We start from the raw sequence: 17,472 nt of genomic DNA on the forward strand, positions 1-17,472 counted from the left end.
CACAATTAATGCAGATTTTCTCAAACATGCCCCCCTCATGTTTTATCCATTAAGGCGATAATTTTTTTTCCCCCTATGATGTCTATGAATACATGTTTGGAGTTATCACCATGGAGACCCTCCGTTGGAGGTGAGGATTCTGTGGAAATGATCTTGAAATGGGAGTTTTGTGTATCTGTTCAGATATCTTGAGATGTTTGAGTTCATGTCAAGGTCGGGGCTCCCGTGTTTACCTTTAAAAGGCCGGCAGCTGCTAGCATAAATACGACTGACCCGCTTTCTTTTTCGGTGTCCGCTTTTTTATTTGCCCTTCAAACTGATCCCGTCGGTTGTTCTTTTAACACCAAATAGAGGAACATTCACCCCGCTGGCAAAGCAGTGTAGACTGAATGAGTAGCAAAGACATCTGTTGGCTAATTCTCGAGTTAGCACAGCGCCCCCCTCCCAGTGCTGCAGATAGGATGGATGGATTTGACCTCAGCACCCTTCACCCTGCAAAGATTCCCCCCACGATGGAGTTTAGTGTCCTGCTACTGTTGTGTATCACCCCCAGCCACCAGAGGCCGCCAGCATGAACACGTGAGGCTTCTTCCACTTTAAGGGGCAGGAGGAAATAAAAGTCCTTCCCATCCGGACGGGGAAAGTCTCCAGTGGTGATGGAGTTTCAGGTAAAACTAGAGGAAATGGTGTTTGAAGGCCAGAAAGACATTCAGCATTGTATTCCAGAATCAGATTATCCCTCTAATCTCACACAGCTAAATGCCTCCTGCACAGGAGTGGAAGTATCTAAAAGATGAATAAAATCAAATTATTCAATGACTTAAGGGTTAAAACTTTTGTAACTCCTCAATTCATTTTGATTTAATTATTTGAATTATTGTTTCAATATATTCAATTTATGTTTATTTTTTAATAATGCTACAGAGTCCTGATGCAAACTGGTCACAAATGCTATTTTATTCTCATAATCAATAATAGTATTAGTATTTTACAATGATTTATATCATTTTATTTTTACAATTTTTAATTGGTTTAAGTTTTTATATCTTTTCTAATTTTAATCATCCTATTCGTATTGTAATTTCATGTCATTATTGGATTTTATTTTTTCATTATTGTTTTGATTCTATTATAATTATATTTTATGTTACTATTGTTCTTATTTAATGTCATTGTCTTGCTATTAAGTAGCTTCTATCATTTTTTTACTCTATAATATTGTAGCTTTTATTTTGTTCACGTTTATATTGAATGCAGTTTTTCATATGATATTTTTACTTTATTATTATTGCTACTCGGACATATCATGACGGTGATCATGCGTTTGATTTCCCGCGGGATTAATAATTAGCAGCCCCCCGCTCCACCCCCGTCCCGCCACGGGGACTTTTAACCCCGCGGGGAGTTGACGCAGCGATATCGGGCTCTTTCACAACCGCGCTCCGCACCCGGAGCCCCAACCGCTGTCAGCGGGCCGCCCTTCGGACACGCACCGCGGGGGAGGCGCAGGAGGAGGAGGGCGGGACACCGGACACCCGGCGGGGGACACGTCATGGCGGGCAGAGGAAGGGTCGCAGCCGCCGGACACGGCGACCTCCAGGACTCCTCGGAGTCGGAGCCCGAGGGGCCCCCGGCTCCGGCCCGGACCCGAGCCCCGGCCGGCGGCCGCTCCGCGGGACCGCTCCCCGGCGCTCAGGTCATCCACAGCGGACACTTCATGGTGTCGTCGCCGCACCGGGACGCGGGGAACCGGCGGGGCCGCCAGACGCACCGGTGCGCCGCCGGGCTCAGTATCGACCCCACGCTGCACCGGCTCTTCGAGTGCATGTCGCTGGCCTACAGGTGCGTCCCGGCCCGGCCTCCAATGAACTTATCGATCCTCGATTATTGATTGATCCGGACACAAGCACATGTGACTTTTCTTACATATAAGATTATTGAAAATAGCACCAAGGAATTGGAGATTTTAAATGACCGAGCAACTCGCCATGCATTCTTGTGTTCATCCGCTCATGCATTCATTCACTTTTTCATTCAGTTTTTTCTTCTTTTGAGCTGAGGACCTCTTTTCCCCTGCAGCCTTTGTCGTCTGGCCTTTTTTTAAAGAAAAAAACAACAACAACTGGTTGTCTGCCGGCCTCTTGCGCAACAGGTCAGGGAAGCTGGACTTTGAGTCGGTCTGCTTCTGATTACAGTGTAACCCAGACAGAGAGAGGAAAAGAGGGCGAGAGAGATGTCGCGTCTCCATCTGCTCCATCTTGCTGCTAAATTGCGCCAAAAAGCTTAAATTCCGACAAATGAGCATCTGTGACGTGCGATGGTCCCGGATGAACTGGGACCTCCGGCCGACCCGGGCTGTTTCTTTTTTTTCATTTTGGCCCGAAACATGCACGTCACAGGGCAAGGTCGATGAAAGTCAAGTCCAAGGTCAAAGAGTTTGGGAGGTACCCCTTGTTCTCGGCGTGCAAGCTCTCTCTCTCACCTGGGTGCCCTAGCTGCTACTCTCTAGCTGATGTTGCCAACCAAGAACGTTAACAGGAAAAAAACCATAAGACTACATGCTACATGCTACATGCAGGCGCCCTGTGACCGCCGTTTTTCACATTTAGCGTGAGCGCACCGAGCTAACCGGAGGTTGAATTTGTGGGTCCTCGACTGATTTGTTATTACGCGGAGCTAAAACAATGAATGAATGCTGAAAGGGACACAGTGCATGGCAGGACTTCTACACCCTGCAAAGGATCATATAATCCCGGAGGATTATATCAGGTTGCATCATCCTTTGGTTGATACCAGGGGTCGGGAACCCGGAGTCTCTGAAAATAATTAACAAGTATTTAATCAAATTTTATTTCAGTTATTTATTTAGGGACCCAAAAAGGCATTGAGTATTTTGCTTAAAAGTAACTTTCAACCCAACAACTTTTTCTCGGAGTTCAAAATGTTGCATGGAGATATGTCATTTTGTTTTTCTCTGTAGTTCATTGATCTTAAAAAAATGCAACACATTTTGGTCCTTACATAACATAAAGCCAAAAAAAAAACAACAAAAAAACATTATATGACACAGTAATTCATTTTAAATTTCAAAAGGGTTGTGTTGCTCCCGCTGTTTGTCTCTAAGGGGTAAAGTTTGCCGATCCCTGGGTTATACATTACATATGAGGTTTAACACCAACCTCTAGCATTTGCTACAGATACTTAGCATTTAGCTTTCCGGTTTATATTACAACCACTACTGCATCTACTTCTAACTCTACCACTACTTCTGCTACTACGGTGATAACTGATCGCTACAAAGAAACAGAAGAACATTTCCAATTAAAATTGTATTAAATCATTAGGAAGTTGCTTAAATTAGTGTATTACTACCTGCACTACTACTGCTACTGATAATGATAGGTAATAGGTGGTAACAGGACAATAGAAATAGTAAAATTCAAGAAATTGCTGTGGAAAGAGGTACTGCTACTACTACTAATACTGTGAGTATTAGTAGTAGTAGTAGTAGTACTAGTACTATTACTACCACCATAGTGGTAGTAATAGTAATAGTGTCGGGGGTACTATATGATAGAAGACTCTCAGCAAGAACAAAAGGAAAGGTGTACAAGACAGTGGTGAGACCAGCAAACAAGAAGTAGAAGAATTAGGTCATTAGGATATTGCTATAAATATGGATAATTTTACTGGTATTACTACTACTACAAATACTCTTACTAGTTTTAATAATCCTGTTACTACTACTGCAGCTACCACTACTACCTAAAATGATAACACCCATAATAATACCATCATTTTCGGACTATTGAGCGCACCTGAATATTAGCCGCATTGGCTAAAAATAACTTGGAAATGTATGTGTACATATATAGGCGTTGTAACATGAGATATTTACACAAACATTTGTCTTTACTTTTAATTAAATACATATCGGTAACATCCACAAATATGTGCAGGAAATGCTTTTTTCCCAAACAGTGCCTGTAATAATAATTATAATATAATATTATAAATAATATAAATAACATGACAACTACTTATACTATTACTACTCCTTATAACTCAATAATAATAATAATATTGGTCAGAAAATAGCATTCATTCAGGAAATTGCATGAAATAAAGGTACTACTACTATTTTTACTAATCCTGATAGTTTTCCAAAGGCGTGCAAGGGGCTGTTTGGGGTAATCTGGATTATTTGCTGTTGGCCGTGCAGCTGAACACACACACTTTCCTGCTAAAAGCTTCCCTCGCAGCATCTGGCGCCTCGGCGCCTCGGCGCTGCCCTGCTGCCACCGCCCTATTTAACGCAGGGTTCGCGTCGCTTCCTAGCAACCCCCCCGAGCGCGGCGCATTAGGCGACCCACTCCCGAGGCCGAGGCTGCGGGAAAACAGCCTGAGAGCGTGGCGGCCAATGAAGCAATGGTTGCCATTAGTCAAAACCAGGACAGGTTTCCTGCTGAGATTTGTTTTCCCCCTCCTCACTTAACCACCTTCGTCACCCGAGCATCTCGTCTGGTTGGGTTTTTCTTTGCATCAGTGCCTTTTTTCTGTCCGCTCACTGCTTTTATGTCTCAGCTTGGTTCATGACTTGATAATTAACAGAATTTTTCTGATGAATCAGTTCAATCTTAGTTGAGGTAACTTTTTTTTGGCAGTGCAGTGAGACTTTGTTTCAACAAGCCACTTGCAACTTTAAAAGAATGGCTCGATTATTACTTTGAGAGTACTACAGATGCAGTATTTGCTTTTCGAATGCTGGTAGTGAGGGGCAGAGAAGGTCAAAGGGAGCTGCATGTGCTTTTGTAGACCTAGAAAAAAAAGCATGCAACAGGGTGCCAAGGGAGGAACTATGATACTGTGTGATATAGTATGTACAGGCTGGTGCAGGACATGTATGCTTGCTGTAAGACCTTTACTATGTTACCACCATGTTATTACCATTTCTTTTTATCTGTGATTACTTGCAGCGGGAAAATTGTCTCTCCCAAGTGGAAATCCTTCAAGGGCCTGCGGCTTCTTTGGCGTGACAAGATCCGGCTGAACAACGCCATCTGGAGGGCATGGTTCATCCAGTGTGAGTTTGGATACAGGGGGGTCAGTTCTGTCCAATCATCTCCAAGGATGGGATTACGAAAAAAGAAATAATCCCAGCGCAGAAAGACGGATGGTTGCCTGGCGACCTAGCAAAACCACTTGATAGTGCAGCTCTGGCCCCCTACCTGTCGCCACCTACCCCACAATGGAAGGACTAAAAAATGGCTGGTGACAGAAAAAAAGACAAACGTTAGTCAGCATGGCGGCATAGCTTCTCTTTTACGAGTCTCTCAAAACATTCCTCGTTCTGATTGGTTGTCACCTCATAGGCAACTATGAAGTCACTTTCGTAGCCGGAGTGCTGGCATATGTGCTGACATATGTGCTGTACTTCAGATGTGGAGAAGAGGAAGAACCAGGTGTGTGGTTTCGTTACACCGCTGGAGGGCTCGGAGGCTGACGCCCACCGCAAACCTGAGGTGAGCGGTGCTCGGTGGTTGTTTTTTAAAAAAAAAAGATGGTGAACCGTCTTGAAAAATATCAACGCCGCGTCATCTCCATGCCGCCAGGCCATCGTGCTGGAGGGCAGCTACTGGAAGAGAAGGATCGAGGTGGTGATCAAGGAGTATCACAAGTGGAGGATCTACTACAAGAAAAGGGTGAGCTGCCCAATTGCCCCCCTCCTTTTGCCCCCCTTTTTCCCCTACACTCTCATTCACCCATCACATTGTCCCTCTCTTTCGCCGGCAGCTCCAGAAACAGGAGGATGGCATCCTGTCATTGCTACAGGAGGTAATGGTTAACGCTAGCTGGAAAGGCTAATGTCCATTTTGCTCCTCTAAGTGTGTGTGTCTGTGTGCATGTGTGTGTGTGTTTCTTTTCATTTCAATGTAGCCCATACCTGCTATTGCCATGCCGTGATTTTTTTTTTTTTTTTAGCACCTTGATTCGTTATTGGCCGGGAGGGAAAGGGTGCGTGCGGAACTGAGCGACAACCTGCGTCACGCCATCTCCAAGTGGCGGCGTGACGCAGGTTGCCGCACGTTTCCCACGATCGATCGCGGCAGCTGACAATAACTCGGGCGCCCATCCCCCTGACCCTGGCATGATTTTTAATGCCGTTTAATCAAATCTGACCCACTTCCCGCTGCGCTTTGTGGAGAAAGCGCGGCGGAGGAGGCGCCCGTTTGATGCGGACGCCGCTCAAGAGAGGAGGAGGAGGAAGAGGCAATGTGACAGGCGCCCCACTGCGCTCCAATCATCAGCCTTATCGCCGCCCGCCATAAATTGGCTCTGTAAAACCCGGCTCCCGGAGGTCAAAGGTCGTCTTTCGTCCCGCCTCCAACAGAGGAAAGCCCCGCCCCCACGCCAACACCATCCAATGCAGACAGGAAGCCAGCCCGTCTTGTTGCAGGATCGGCTCTGCCCACATGACCGATGGTCAAGTGGAAACGGAGAACAGACATCTCGGACTTCCTGTGGACGCAGGAGATGTTCGGGCCCCCCCCCCTCGCCACTTTGTTCCCCAATTTTCCCAGCACACCAGCACCGCCGGGCTGCAGGAAACCCCTCGGGAAAAGGCGCTGGAAGCGATTGCGATGTGTTTACGTGTGTGTTCTCCTTCATCGGGCGTCATCCGTCTGCACGTGAGGGCCGCCGGCAGAATTAGGTCGAGGGGGGGGCGGCCCTTTTGTCCGGGATGTCGGAATAAAGAGACGAAATTAGGCGGCGCGACGGCAACCTGCAAGGGGGCGATGTTTCGAACAATGCGTGGAAATCGTTTTCCCTCATCACGCGCGCACGGCTTAACTCGTTTCTACTCCCGCGCGGTCCTATTCTCTCTCTCGCTTAACAACGTCGGCGAGGGGCGAATAAATACAAGCGCCTCCGACGTAAGAGCGGGCTTCCCTATAAATGCGGCCCGGCAGGATGGAGAGGAAGGAGGAGGAGGGTCGGAGAGTGAAGACGAGGGGACCGGGCGGGAAGAAGAGCTTCACCTCCAGTGAGTTTGAGAGCTTCTGGAGAAGAGGGAGGATTTGTTTAATCCAAAATGATTTTTTGCAACGTCCTTTTAGTGAGTTTAGGGGTGACTTTTTTTTTTTGAAATGGAAAATTTACCACCTGGCTCTATTTATGTGGCGCCCTCTAGTGGAAGGATTGTGGAATAGCTTTATTTTTCTCCATCCTCCCACCCCTCGACCGATTGTACTCCAGGGTCAGAACTGCCAGGCCAGGCTGGAGAAATGGACCAATCAGATGTATCCGGAGCCGGCGCCGGCACCGGCGGAGGCCCACATGTTTGACCTGGACTGCCTGCTGTCTGACATCTCAGATACCCTGTTCACCATGACGCAGAAGCCGTGCCCGTGGGCCGCCGACCGACACAGCGGTGAGCGCCGGTCGATGACGTAGCGGGTGGCGCCGGGTCAGACCGTCGCAAACGACCGGGGGGGTCCGGTTGACAAGGACGGGTCGGGCGGTGACCCGGTTCCGACCCGTCGGTCAGACGCTCACGGGAAGTCCCATGCGCCGTGTTAGATATCATCAGTTCGGGTGAACGTCAGCGCTGATGCTAATATTACCTGGAGTGTAAACAAACTAGTTTTAGCTACTGATGCGACAAATCTTTAGCATAAAGACACTCGCGAGGCGGACGGATCTTTGTTTTTCCTGACATCACCGTTATTAGCATGTGCTAGGCTAACCCTGAAAACTGTTTTCGACTAAGCTAAGTGCAGGAGGGTGAAGGGTTTTGATTTGGGATAAAATAATCATAAGTTAGCCTAGCCTAGCCGGGCGGGAAAGAGCGGGAGGCTGCCGGCGTGACACCAGTTTGAACGCTAGCCAGGTTAGCTATGTCGTCGTGATGGATCGTTCGAAACGCCTCAACTTAGCTGGTGTGACGCAAGCAACCCGTGAGCTCAGGTTTTTTTTTTCTCTCCCGCGGTCGTCCCCAGTGTACACCAGCAACGCCGACATCATCCAGCCCGGCCTGATGCCGCTGCAGCCCAACCTGGACGACTTCATGGAGATCCCAGGTACGTCCCGACCCGGGGGGGGGGTCTAGACAGCAGATCGAGCTGTCGTTGTCATGGCGATGGGGATGCTGCATCCAGCGAAAGGGGGAGGGGTGGGTTCAATATTCAATATAGGGGTGGAGATCAATCAGTTTATTATCAGTTGATCACTTTATTGTTACCAAGTGATCACTTAATCATCAATTTATTATCGGTTTAATTCTCTTCGTCATGATCATCAGTATATTGTCACTTTGTAACCCATTCATTATCAATTTGTTATTACTTAACCAGCACTTTATCATCACTCTATTGTCCGTTCGCAGTCACTATCATCAGTTTATCACATCATCACTTCATCACTTCTGTTTATTCTGATTTTATTATCAGTTCCTAATTTAATCAGTTTATTTTCACTTTTTCAGGACATCATCGGTGTATTACTATTACTTTATTATCAGTTTATTATCAATTCATTATCACTCATCATTTTATCACTATTATCAGTGAATTATCGGTTTATTTTCACTTTATTGGTTCATAATCAGTTCATCATTTTAGCTGTTTATCAATTTATTATGATTTTTTCAGTTCATTATCTGTGTATTACTATTACTTTATTATCAGTTTACTATCAATTCATTATCACTCATCATTTTATCACTATTATCAGTGAATTATCAGTTTATTTTCCCTTTATCGGTTTAAAGTCAGTTCATCATTTTATCTGTTTATCACTTTATTATAATTTTTTCAGTTCATTATCAGTTTATTATCATTAATTTATCACCAGTTTATTATCAATTCATTATCACCATCATCATTTTATCGCTATTATCAGTTAGGTTTATTTTCACTTTATCAGTTCCTTACCATTTTCTTCAGTTTATGATCAGTTTCTGATCAACCAGTGAGGTTTTTATATCCGTTTCACCCATGTTTCTTTTTCAGAGGAGTCCAGAACGTCGTGCTAACGGTCTCCTCCCTGCAGATATCTTCCTGTCGTACCGCCCTCAGCCCTCTGAGCCGTCCGCTTTTACCGATGTGGGTTACTTTGAGGGCTTCGGCCCGGCGTCCCCCGGGGTGACGACCCCCCAGCTCCTGGTGGACAGCCAGCTGCCCCCGCCCGACTTGATGTCCAATGCTCTGCCTCCGGCGCTGTCCAGGCTGGACCAGGACTGCGGAGATTACCCCGCCGCTGCCATGTCGTATGGACGCCAGTACACGGACATGCCCGTCTCGCCGGCGCCGTACACCGCCGGCTTAGAGCAGCTGGCGCCGAGCGGCCTCCCCCTCTTGTACCCGCAGCCCGGCCACAAGTTCCCCTATCACACCACCGCCGCCGTGGCGTCCTCTGTCATCACACACACCGCCTCCACAGCGGGGCCTCACGCCTACCCACACCCGGCGGACACCTACGCCCAAACTCCCGCCGGCACGCTTGGCTTCGTGTCGGACCCGGTGCATGTGGCGCCGCCGCCGGTCACTGCCGCCGCCCACTGCTTCTCTGTACCCGAGCAGACGGCCCCCACAGTGGTCAGGGGGAAGCATAAACAAAAAAGGGGCGGGCTGAGGACGGCGGCACCCACACTGGCGGCGCCCGCGACGCCAGCCCCAACGCCGACCAGCTGCCTGGCGAAGCTGCTCTCCTCCGGCGCACGTGAACGTGAGTCCCTTCCTCCGCTCGTCGGCGGTTAACCCACTCCCCGGTTTCATCCGGGCCTCCTGTGATTCCAGGGAAGCCGTCGCTGGGGTTCGACGCCGCCCTCGTGTCCCCCAAAGGTCAAAGGTCGCCCCCTCCAGGCTCATCGGTGAGCCACTGTTTTCGTTATCAGCTCAAGACTCGCCACCTTGCGAGTCTAGCCCGTGACCGTGGACTGTGATTTTGTCTTGCAAGTTGAGCGTCGGCCCTCGCGGGGGCGGCGGCCCGTCCCAGCTGCAGCACGGCGCCTCCTGGCCCACGGGGACCCCCGTGTTGACGGCGCCACCTTCCCCGCTCGGGCGCGACTCCCAGCAGACGGCCCTCCTCGTCCCCAAGACGGAGAAGCTCTCACCCGTCCAGCTGTACGGGGCGGAGAGGAGCGGCCCGGCAGGTACCGCTGTCCTATGACCTTACGCACCATTCCTAGCTTATCACACAGGTAGGAGGAGGAACATCTCTCAGGATGGCCCGGTGAAACCTCCTCCACCTCCTCCAGGTTCCCACTTATTATCCATCCATCCATCCATCCATCCATCCATCCATCCATCCATCCATCTACTTGGATTACTACTAAAATTGCTTTACAAACAGTGGTTTATATGGATCATTACCTTTAGACCAATACCAATGTATACTATACAGTCTATATAGATATATATATAGATATGCATATGTATGTTCATCAACAGATTTGAAGCTAAAGATAAATAATGTGGTATAAGTACCTTATATTAAAGTCTTGTATTCCCATCTGGAAGTTTCCTTCCCAGGATTCCCAGGTGCACCGTCTCCTCCCCACCCGCTGGACAGGGCGTCCAACCTGGAGTCGCCCCACGCGACCTGCTCCGCCCACGGGAAGGTGGAGGTCAGCAAGGTAGGGGGGGGGCGGTGGCGGTCGAGGGGGGCGTTACCACGACGTCCGGCAGCCGTTGCCACGGGTGACGTTGCGTTTGTACTTGTCCCGCAGCAGTCAGAGAGCCGAAGGATCACCCACATCTCCGCCGAGCAGAAGAGACGCTTTAACATCAAGCTGGGGTTCGACACCCTGCACGGCCTGGTGACCACGCTCAGCTCCCAGCCCAGCCTGAAGGTACAAACACACACACACCTGAAGATCGAGCATGCACGTACGGTTCTGATACCCCCTCCCCCATCAGATCAGTAAGGCCACCACCCTGCAGAAAACGGCCGAGTACATCAGCAAAATGCAGCAGGAGAGGTCGCAGCTGCACGACGAGGCTCAGAGGCTGCGGGACGAAATCCAGCTCCTCAACCTGGCCATCAAGTGAGCACCACTGCGTGTGTGTGCGTGTGCGTGTGTGCGTGCGCGTGCGTGTGTGTGTGCGCGTGTGCGTGCGGAGACGTTTTACACAGTTAAGTCCGACTCCTCTGTCTTCCCTAACCACTGGAAAAAAAACTTAAATGTCATATAATTGAAATATTTTCATCAAATTGACACCTTTCCTACGTTCATTAAATGCAGCGTCCTGCCCAAGGGCACTTCGGCTCTTAGACAGGAGGAGCCCTCTGATTGGAGGGACTCACTGACATGTGCATGTCGCACACACACACACACACACACACACACACACACACACATATGTGTATGTATGTGTGTATATATGTGTGTATGCACATTAACAAACAAGCACCCACACAATGAAACATAATCGGTCCAGACACTAACTTGTTAATTCCTATTCTATATGTATATATATATATATATATATATATATATTTATTTATTTAAATTATTCTATTCTATTACAAAAAGAATACAATTACTCTTTATCAGTCCCCTTGCAGGATTTATAAATAATAAGTTATATGTACATAGAATAATGTATTATATATTATATACTGATTATAAACAACAACAACATAACATTAGTGCATGTAAAAATATTATATATAATATTATGATATATATTAAAAGATATAGATAAATTATATTATATATATATCTCATATATAATATGTAAAAGAGATAAAGTATGAATATATATATATGTACATATATATAACATAAACACAAAATAAAATATAAATAAAGATATAAAGACATATATATGTATCTACATATATAGAGAGACATATGTATATATATATGTATCTATATATTTGTATGTAATAGTAATAATGATGATGAGAATGGCATGGTAATAATAGAAATAATAATAATAATGCTAATAATTATTTTCAAATCTATCTCCAAAATCTAGACACCTTCTGCACTGGATCAGTTAAAAAGAAGCAAGAATGAATGTGTTATAAGGCTGCTGTTTTCCCCTCCGGATGATTTGACCCCCCCGCCCTCCGAAAGCCGGCGTCACGGACGGTCTTGTCACGCAGGAAACTCTTGTTTTGGCGTGTTTTCCTCCGCAGCGAGTGTCAGCAGCAGCTCCCGGCCACCGGCGTTCCCATCACGCGCCAGCGCTTTGACCACATGAGGCAGAGGTTCCGCGAGTATGTTCAGGCCCAGACGCTGCAGAACTGGAAGTTCTGGATCGTATCCTTGAGCTGGATTATTTATCCGGGCCACACACACACACACATACACACACAAGGCCCCGGATCGGTCCAATCCATTTGAGGCGAAATAACCTTAAAGTCAAGGCGACAAAAAAAAAAAATCAGAAAGTCTGAAAGATATAACTTTAAAAAAATTCTAAAAGAAAATTCCAAAATTACAGAGATGTCATGGGAAAAAAATTGGATTTCAAACAAATTGGAAATATTAATAATTATGAATTCGCTGATTCTCCATCTCCGTACCGTCCGGCTCCTCAACCGCTGTCAGTTCAGCGTCATCATGGAGCCGCTGTTCGAGTCTTACAACGGCATGGTGTCCACCGCCAGCGTGGAGGACCTGTGTCAGTCCACTCTGTCCTGGATGGAGCAGCACTGCTCGCTGCCCTCCCTGAGGCCCAGTGAGTACACACACACACACACACACACACACACACACACACACACTAATGGCAATCTGAATTGCTTTATTTGCAAAGTAATTTCACAACTTTGTTTGGTTGATGGTGCTAAACAAATAACATGTAACAAGAGTTAAATAAATTGAAAAGGAAAGTGAGATCATGGTGATCGTGTATGGCTGTGCGAAATGGCAAGTTGTGCAAAGCAGTGCAATAGAGGGGTTTGGGGGACCGGGGCGTTATTGATGAGGCAGTTGTAACGGTAGTTTTGGCAACCTCCTACCAAGTGTAGATGGAGAAGAGCAGAGGGGAGAGAACACGTACCTCGTTATTAATCGCTCTGGATTAATAAGAATATGTCTGGAAGCAAATGAAAGGATGTTAAGATCAGATATGTGTGTGTTTGTGTGTGTGTGTTCAGTGGTCCTGAGTTCACTCCGCCTCCTGAGCACCACCACCTCCATCCTAACCGACCCCACCCTGCTTCCGGAGCAGGCCACGCTCGCCGTGACGCAGGGGGACGCCGGCGCCGACAACGCCCCGCCGCTGTGATGGAGAGGGGGCGGGGCCACGTCGGAGGGGCGGAGCCTGAAGACAGAGACATTTCAATAAAACTCACCAGCAGCAAATTGGAAAGTGTGGACATGATGGAGGTGTCTGTTCTCAACACACACACACACATGCACGCACGCACACACACACACTCGGACTCTATCCATACATCTGGACACACTGTAATTTCTTCTTGGTTAATTGCAGTTTTTGAGACGTTAGATCAATACTGTCCTGTTTCAAGGAAACGGCTGTGTGTCTTGATATGACATGAATGAGAGGGTGAATATAACACTCGCCTCTCCTCGGCCAATGACAATTTTGTGTTAATAGAAATAATCAAAAAAAAAAGAAAATGACCAGTTCTGACCTTCAAACAGACAAGCGAGAGATTGCCTGAAAGGATCTGCAGGAAGAAAATACCAAATGGTTGTATGTTATCATATGATGTGTGATTGACAGATTGAATAGTTGTTTGAGTGGATGAAAAAAAATACATCAATTGAAAATGAAAGATTCAAAATTGTCCAAAAAATAAGAAAAAGGAGTGCCTGAAAATATGATTTTTATAACCAAGAAAGTATCCCGACCTAGGATTTGTTTTAAAATACTTTTAACAAGCAGCTTTCGATCACACCTGTCATAAGACCTCACAAGCATTACAGGAGGCATGAAAAAATTTTAAACACACAGAGCGATCACCAAAATGTTTTATAATAAGCAATTTATTTGAAACATAGCAAGGAATTGTATGAAAAAAAAATAAAGGAGGAAATAGGAATACTATAAAAATAATAATAAACTTCCCTTGCTGTTTGACTTATTCTGAAATCATAGACCAAATGAGTGACTAAAACTATAGTCAAGCCATAAAGTTTTTCATCAACTTTTTCCCCTGAAGATTCAATTAACGCTTTAAAACAAAAACATGTCATCTGGATCAGTCTGAGGAGGCATTTCCGGCATTCCGCCGCTAGGTGTCGCTGTCGCCCCAGACGCCGGGTCAGCTCACGGCGCAATGCGGACCTCCGCTCCGCTAGGGGGCGCTGCTCCGCGGGCGGGGCGGCGCGGCGACGGAGCTCCTCGCGGGGAGGGTTTTTTTTTTTTTTGTTCCCGGAGCTCCGCGGAGCGCTGTCCACTTCAGCACCACCAGCCGAGCGGAGGCAGCGGGGCTAGCTTACACCGCGGGGGACGCACCGTTCTCGGCTCCACGGCGGCGCCAGCACCCACCGCGGCGAACCACCCCTCCAGACACTTCGGAAGAAAGAACACCGGCAGCGGCGGCGGCGGTGGTGGTTCGGGAGACAAACACCCGAGAACTCTCCGAGAAACCGCCGGAAAGGTAAGAGTTTTGGAAGAAGCTTAGAGGGGATCAAGTTGAGCGGCGGGGGCGGGAGGACGGAGAGGCAGCGGCGGGCATCGGCGAAGAAGAGCTCCCCTTCCTGGTTCGCGGGAGCCGATTAGCTTCTGGCCGCTCTTGTATCGCGAATCTCCGCGTCGCGTCTCGGGTATCCCCGCGGAGCTTCCGAACAGGGAACGGTTGTATTTTTTATTAGTTTTAGCGATTTAAAGGCTACACCTCTCCCCTCCCCCGTACCCCCCGGGCGTCCTCTCCCCCGCTCAGCAGACGGCGGTTCGGCTACCAGCCGTCCATTTCGGTTGCTACACCGCGGCCAGCTGCCGCTCTCCCCCCTCCTCCTCCCCGCTTCGTCCCGGGGAGCATCTTTGTGTTCTCGCCGCCTCTTAACCACGAATTAATTGAGTTTTAATTAAATTTAACTCTATTCTATGTTTTTTTTTCAATTAATGTCACAGTTTGTGCCATCCCGTCCGAGCTCATTTAAAACAGGGGTTTCCCCCAACAACAATAACAATAGTGATCATGTTAAGTAAAACTAGCTGAGATTACTTACGGTACTTTCGCGCATTTGGTTTCATCGCAAACTAATATGGCACTTTATTGTTGAAAAAGGCGAAAGTGTATTAAATGTACCGAATTATTTTCTAAATTCAGCTGTTGTTTATGTCACGGATTTTTTTTTAATATAATTTAATCACCTTTCATTGACGAATCTGATAAATGGTTACATCTCCGTCCAGGTGATCTCCCTGCACCTGGTGGACTAGGAAACTTCAGATTTGAGCTTAGAAATCATAAAATTCTCAAGGAAAGTTTAATGCTCAGGTCATATCTCCAATTTATTGTCAATTTGAATTGAAATCATAATTCCCCTCCTCCCTTCTCCCCCGGGGTTGTCTGGAGCAGGAAGGCTTTGCCACTCATCCATCCCAGAAAGATTAAAACTACATCTGTTACAATTATAGCAGCAGAAGGCTGATAAAATAGAAAAACAAAAAATTCTTTATTTATGGAAACTAGGAAAACATTATCCATCCTTATGCGTATTTAAAGCTATTATTTACTAATTTTGTCAAGCTACTGACAGCAAACGTGTAAAGTATTAAGATTACTCATATGTTCCTGAAAATGGTGGAATCAGTGATACATAAATATTATTATTCAAATTATTTCTGATGATTGCAATCATTATGTTATTTAAAAAAATGAAATATTTCACAACAGCAACATGTATATTCTTCTTCTTCTTCCTCCTCTTCTTGTAATTATTATTATTATTATCATTATCGTTATTATTTTTATTTACCCCTTCAATAGATGAAGTGCTGGGGGTAGTTTTTCAGAACGTAATTAAGTCAAAGCAAAGAAGTGGAAAATCGATAAATGGTTAAAAGTCATTTAGAGACTTCGCCCCGGCAGGAACCGGCAACTTTGTTCAGAACGTACCCGCGGATGAAATGAAACAATTAAAGGGTCGTTTGAGGAATGAAATGGAATCCGGAGCATTTTAATGAATTTGAAGGGGAGTGTTTTTTTTCTTTCTTCCACGGCTGATGAAGATGAAAACCCACATCCCACTGAAAGGGTTTGGTTGGCCCCTCCATTTTATCCCGGTGTCGCCGTTGGCGGGGGCCACGGGTGAGATAAGGCGCTGATGGGTGGGGATTAGAGCGCATTAGGACCAGGCCGCTCATGGACGGGAGAAGGGGAAATGTCAATCACTCTCACCGGCTTCATTGTTTGTTTTTCAGTCAGTGTCTCGAGGGTTGGTCTCGTCCTCAGTTTTGATTCACAGTGTTTCAGCTCGGCGTGGTAAACCCACTTCCTGATGTCCCCATACGGCATAGGTGTCAAACTCTGGCCGGCGGGCCAGATTTGGCCCGCAGGGTAATTATTTTTGGTCCATGTAGCCTCACCGAATGACTATTAGCTGCCTGCCGGTATCATAGCCTACAACACATGTACCACTAATACAACAAATCCCAGAATGCTCCGCGTGTGTTTTGGTGCAAAACTCACAACAGCACGCATAAACACCCTCTCCTCTGTTGACAGTAGTCATAGTAACCTGATGGTAATACTGACACTGTGTCACCCCTCCAAAAAATGCAAAGAGAAAGGCAGAGGATCAGAGTAGATCAGTGTATAGCAAACTGTTTCCTTTTTGCAATTTTTCTTGCTTGAGTGGTTTCACATTCATCGAAGGATATTACTATTAATTCATTTGTTTATTATTGTTATTTTACATTTATTATGACCCTGGTTACTGGTTTGTTGTTGTAAAAAGGTTACTGTTGACATTTAATTTGGAAGGCTGCAAAAAAAAGAAGTATATGTTTTTTTTAAGAAATGAATGCCATGTGTTTTTTAATTTCACTTTCAATTTTACATGTGTGCAATATTAAGATATATATCGTATAGTATTAAGCTTTGCTTGTTTTATATTTAGTTTCAAGCAAAACTTGTTTGGGTCCATATGAAAAGGTTCATTGTTACATCGAGAAAAATATATTTTTCAGTAAATATCAATGTTGGCCTGTGACTTTGTCCCAGTTCTTGAATTTTGGGCCACTCTGTATTTGTGTTTCAAGGACAAAAAATACAAGGACAGAAAAGGCTCAAGGAAAGTGCTCCCGAGGTTTGATTGGCTATTGATTAAAATGCAAGTCATTCCTCTGCGAGAAGAAGTTTGCGCATTCTGTGCACTTATTTCACCGTGCTTCCCATTAGCAGAGCTTTTTCTGTGTGTGTGGTGGGAATTCTCGCGGCGTGTTTATGACCGCTGAGAGGGCGATGATGTTCCGCTTGGTTTCGGCGTGCGGCGCCCGATTCCCAGGTGAGACAACGTGACGACGTCCTCAAGCGAGG

General features: G+C 46.4%; 2 protein-coding genes across 2 annotated transcripts in view; both read left to right on the top strand.

Moving 5' to 3' along the window:
- The first annotated feature begins 1,405 nt into the window (after positions 1–1,405).
- Positions 1,406–13,328, top strand: mlxipl (MLX interacting protein like). The gene is made up of 16 exons (XM_086161041.1): positions 1,406–1,842; positions 4,977–5,083; positions 5,440–5,522; positions 5,613–5,702; positions 5,794–5,835; positions 7,258–7,432; positions 8,001–8,081; positions 9,052–9,726; positions 9,798–9,871; positions 9,958–10,153; positions 10,521–10,636; positions 10,730–10,852; positions 10,920–11,047; positions 12,148–12,271; positions 12,563–12,692; positions 13,114–13,328. The coding sequence occupies exons 1-16, from the start codon at positions 1,553–1,555 to the stop codon at positions 13,242–13,244; spliced, it is 2,565 nt and encodes an 854-aa protein (XP_086017167.1). The 5' UTR covers positions 1,406–1,552; the 3' UTR covers positions 13,245–13,328.
- Positions 13,329–14,372: 1,044 nt separating this feature from the next.
- The window catches only part of srrm3 (serine/arginine repetitive matrix 3), an 84,729-nt gene continuing 81,629 nt past the window's right edge, over positions 14,373–17,472 (top strand). The window contains exon 1 of the mRNA XM_086160841.1: positions 14,373–14,586. The gene's annotated coding sequence lies outside the window, so the exon portion shown is untranslated. The remainder of the gene's footprint in view (positions 14,587–17,472) is intronic.

This window comes from Fistularia commersonii, chromosome 15 (genome assembly GCF_037954325.1).
Source record: "Fistularia commersonii isolate RoL2024-O1a breed Wild chromosome 15, RoL_Fcom_v1.0, whole genome shotgun sequence".
NCBI classification, from domain to species: Eukaryota; Metazoa; Chordata; class Actinopteri; order Syngnathiformes; family Fistulariidae; genus Fistularia; species Fistularia commersonii.

Bases quoted from the DNA above. Each gene is read 5' to 3' on its own strand.
- mlxipl (XM_086161041.1), top strand. From the start codon at position 1,553: ATGGCGGGCAGAGGAAGGGTCGCAGCCGCCGGACACGGCGACCTCCAG. The intron at 11,048-12,147 runs GTGAGCACCACT...TTTCCTCCGCAG, and splicing joins CTCCTCAACCTGGCCATCAA to CGAGTGTCAGCAGCAGCTCC. The intron at 12,272-12,562 runs GTATCCTTGAGC...AACCGCTGTCAG, and splicing joins AGAACTGGAAGTTCTGGATC to TTCAGCGTCATCATGGAGCC.